This window comes from Schistosoma mansoni (assembly GCF_000237925.1).
Source record: "Schistosoma mansoni, WGS project CABG00000000 data, supercontig 0182, strain Puerto Rico, whole genome shotgun sequence".
Lineage (NCBI taxonomy): Eukaryota > Metazoa > Platyhelminthes > Trematoda > Strigeidida > Schistosomatidae > Schistosoma > Schistosoma mansoni.
Window position 1 is genome coordinate 138,629 of NW_017386066.1, and position 4,767 is coordinate 143,395.

The following is a 4,767-nucleotide window of genomic DNA, read 5'->3' on the forward strand; positions in this document are numbered from 1 at the left end:
TGATTGAATGTGTGATTGATTGAAGTCATTAGCCCAGGAAACATACCAACTGATTTTTCGTCCTTCACACTAGTCAGTATGGGTTGAGTTATTTTCGTATCTTCTTTCTTATTCTCATCTAAATAATGTGAAGACACGGAGAATGAAATCGACATAGTAAATTCAATTGGACAATGATAGATTTGAGACTGATATCTAAAAAAATCATTCACTGATCCCTTCTAGTTTATCACTAATTTCACCCTAATTAATTTACTTGTGATTTTATTTGTATGCTTGCACCTATCTGTATGTTTCATTCTGTTGCTTCATTTAGCTTTCTATACTTGCTAATACGTTTCTTGAATTTTTTTCGGTTTTAAGTTTTTTTTCACTTAGTTTGCAGAAATACTCACCTTTTTTTTCGTTGTGGAATAAATCCCAAATTGACCAGTATATTCTTCTATATACATTATACTCGATACAGCAGTAACCGTTTTTCATTAGTTCTCCGTATTTCATTTTCATACTTATAGACTTTGTGGATACATTAAAGAAACAGTTCTCCATTACTTCACCTAACCCGGCGTATCGTCTCGACATGATATTCTTCAGCTAAAACCAAAATATTGAGACAGTGTATTACAGGATTAATGCAATTGAGTATTTGGTATTGGTGTATAAGTATCAAATAGAAACTCTGTGAGAATTTGCTCTCATTTTTCTATGAAATTGTTTTATATAAATTCTGGTAAACGTTGATAACAAATACTACGGAGGCCACATAACAATCATGTTTGATGTTATGGTCCACAGAATATCAAGAAAACAATGTAGATCAACGAATGTTATCAAAGCGAGTATCGATAAACGTTTCGTTGAAATTGTGAAATTAACGATACAAAGAAATAAAAGTCATGCAATAAACTTAAACTTATGAGCTCTCTAAATCAAAATGTAGCTGGTACTTCATTACTCAAGGCAAAACGCCATAGGTTCAAAAAGACTTCATAATACATGACCAGCCAGAAACTCACCTCAGAACACTTATCATCGTTTGCATACACATTAAAATATTCTTCGAACAGATAGTACTCTAAAATGTACAACATTCATTAAACATAGTTTATAAAACAAATGTTCGCCATCAATAAAAAGCTTCATGAATCGGTTTGTCAATAAAATCACTCTGTCCAGTGGGTATTGTAAGCCGTACTACATATAGGTAATTGTGTTGACCGATGAATTTGTGAAAGAAGCAACAGGATTTTTCAGACATCATTTACGTTTATTGTTGATTTCATACCCGGCCGAACTAATCAGAACTTCATTGTGAAGAGGAGGTGAAACCAGTGCGGGAAAGTTTGTCTTTTTTATTCATTCTCAACAACAACAGCGATCTGGAGTCTATTGAGCTGAACGGGTTTAAACCAGTTTAATGAAGAGAAAGTGAACTTGTTTAGTGAGAGAATCACGTAAATGCAGCAGAGAGATATACAAAGTAGCAGTCGAATGATATTTCTGATCAATCGCTTGATTCCTCTGTGCGTAGACCGTCACGAGTCAAACGTTCACTGACACATGCAATAAATTGTATAATTTCACTTCAGTGGCATCTTCGATATTACGTTCGGCATGATCACATCATTTAGTTCACACATCATTCACAATAAACACATTTCACTCTGTCACTTTTACACACCTCAGTTGAGATCATCAAGAGGTAACAGGAAATTTGAATTTCAAAACAACTGCATCATATACACAAAAACTTACCATCTTTAATTTCTTTCGGATCTACAAATCAAAATAATTATTACTCTGTGTCGATGACACTGGAATTCTTCTCTCACTCTTTCGAATACTCATATTTACAAACCATTACACATGGGTCATTTCTGAAAGTCATACATCACATTACCAGACTAATATGTTCAATATTTTGCGGTATCATCGATTTCATCAAATTTTATAATACACACAAACTACAAAATTTATCGTGAACTCACCACTCACTAAAACGATATCTGAAACGGAGTACAGTATATTTACTTAGTGCTGGAAACTACAAGCGATATCAACTCAACTGAACACCTTACATATTTATCAGCTGTGGATATCAACTAGAAAACTGAAATGTACTGGTGATTCACTTACCAGTTATCCACGTGCTATCCTCATCCACATTACCCGATTCAAGTGTATCTTTTAACGTTGGAAACCACTTGTCCGATGAATACACTTCTTCCATTTCACTCGAAAACATGGCAAGTTGAACACCAATTGTTTTTTCATTGATATTCTCTGGGTTCTGTGATGTTCTGATATCACATGATAGAGTAACGGATTTCAGTTTTGGCTCCAGTTTCTTCACCACATTCAGAACCTTTAAGAAATTACACGAAACCACTTTCCGTCAAATTATTTTGTTGAACTATTTGTGAAAGTGAACATTCTAACTGAAAAAGTAAATTTTTTTTATGTTCATATGATTTTTTATATCCGGATTTTTGTGTCTAGTCACAAAAATGATTGCCCAGAGTGACAATAACCTAACACTGAATCAAAGAGATATTCAACATTTATACTACAATGATAAAGTTTCACTTTGACGTATTTTACACATTTTTACATCAGCTAACACATCCTATTACAATACATCATCTAACATTGATTGCTGTGCGTTCACAACATCAATGTGTAAGTTCAATCAAAGAATCTATGAGGATCGATTGAAGCAAAATGACTCGAATAATGTTATCCTACAGGTCACTTCATAATAAAGAAATCAAGTAATAGCCTTGAGACTTACGTTTGCACAGTATTTGTCCAAAACGTTCAGTGATTTCTCTTCTGTAAAATCTAAAATCAGTTTGTCCCACTCCTTAACGTGGACGGAGAGTCCGATAACACGGATATCTAAAACAAACCGAAATTAAACAAATTAGATGCTGGCATAATTTAAACACGAGATTCACTCAAAACATTAACACAGCTGTCGTGGAAGAAATCGTACATCATCCAAAATAAACCGTCGGTATCACTGTATAACATGCATTGTTTACGTGCTGATTAAAAAACACTGAACATTTCAATCACAATTTTTACAAATCTCACCATGCTCAAAATGAATAGACTAATTTTTCATCACTCGCACATGAAACAGTTTGAACTAGGTTATCCAATATGCAAAAACTAGTTAGGAGTTTCTAAATGAATGAGCTAAAACAAGAATCAATAATGCGTGAATTTAAACAAAACTGGGATGTTCACATCAATTTTTACCCAAACAAAACCTTAAAAATCGTCACTCATGAGAATGTTCACTGTAGATCGAGAGTGATTGCAAAGTATGTGTCAAAAATGAACATCAATTTAAATTGTGCTGCATAATTCCTTCAATGTACATCAAAACAAACTTGATTCGATTACAAATCTACATGACGCATGATGGGATTGCAATTCAACAAACAGGAAGACATCGAGAATAAAGCTGAGATTAAGTTTAATAGGACAATGAAAGAGTTGAGACAGACATCTGAAAAGTCATTCACTGATCGCTTTAAGGTAATTCATTAGACAAACATTGTAATAATCTAGATTCGATTAACATTTTATACTACACGTCATGGAAATGCAATTTATAAGACAATATTACAGTCCAACTAACTCACCTGCACTTGTAGACTCGAGAGACTGCGCTGTCACTTCTTGATCATCTGTAATGTCAAAAAACAATGAAAATTATGGCAACGATACAACCACCGGTATTTAAAAACTCTTTGTTAGTTTACCGGCAAGTAGAAACAACAATTAATTGGTTAGTGAGTAGTGACTATTACAATGTTGACAAAATTCTATTAATGATATTGGACATTGAGTGAGGTAGCTACTACATAATATTCAGTCAACAAACGAATTCGTGCATAGACAAGAGTTCAGGTGTTTTAAACTAACTCAGTATAGATATCACAGATTTTGGAGCTATTCTAAATGGAGTATAACCTACTGCGACGCAAAACTTCCTTCAAAATTTTGGACAAAATTTGATGACGAATGAACAATGGTCCTAGCGTTTGCTGACAATGAGCTACAGCCAATGAACAAACTAGTTTCATATTTAAATTATCGAATCGATAATTTTGATGTTTGATCATAATTCCTTGAAAATGCTTGGACCATATTGTCAGGCGAAACGTTGGATTTACTACAAATTCATTCGCTGAGATTTTACAAATACATATTATTCCTATTTAATGTCTTACATCAACTCGGCGCTCAAATACTGTGAAACTATTCACTCTAATTTAGACGAAAGTTCTTATATAGTTTCATGTTTGTCAAGAATTATTCAGAACAATATGAATTGTTTGATTTTGCATGACATTGTGAGACAAATTTATTGAAATCATTAATTAATGTCTTCCATTTCAAAGCAACATCATCACATACATATTCGCATCAATAAACAGTTATTTCATCAGTCAACCAAACACGTCTACTGTGATCCTATTGACCTACTGTGCTTCTAACTCCTGTATAATGAACTTGAAGCTCTGATGTTTGTCAAAATCGACAGTCTCGCTTGTCGATCTGTGAAAATCTAAGATGAATTGCACAACACCTACTCCTTTTTCGTTTGACGTGCGTTCCAACATGTTTCCTTTTGTGCCACTGATACTCTCCCCTGTTGACAAGTTCAACCCCAACGAGACTGATGACACTCGAGTAGGTTGACAGCGTTATGTGGATGTTCGTCCGTTAAGTCATCATGAATTTTTTATCTAC

The 4,767-nt window shown here is 33.9% G+C and overlaps 1 protein-coding gene across 1 annotated transcript; it reads right to left on the reverse strand.

Annotated features, from left to right (window-relative positions):
• Nucleotides 1-929: 929 nt before the first annotated feature.
• Smp_143450 (hypothetical protein) lies at nucleotides 930-4,097 on the reverse strand (the record flags this gene model as incomplete). Its single annotated transcript, XM_018794898.1, has 4 exons — nucleotides 930-1,075; nucleotides 2,137-2,365; nucleotides 2,792-2,898; nucleotides 3,989-4,097. The coding sequence occupies 4 exons, from the start codon at nucleotides 4,095-4,097 to the stop codon at nucleotides 930-932; spliced, it is 591 nt and encodes a 196-aa protein (XP_018647006.1).
• Between the last annotated feature and the right edge of the window lie 670 nt (nucleotides 4,098-4,767).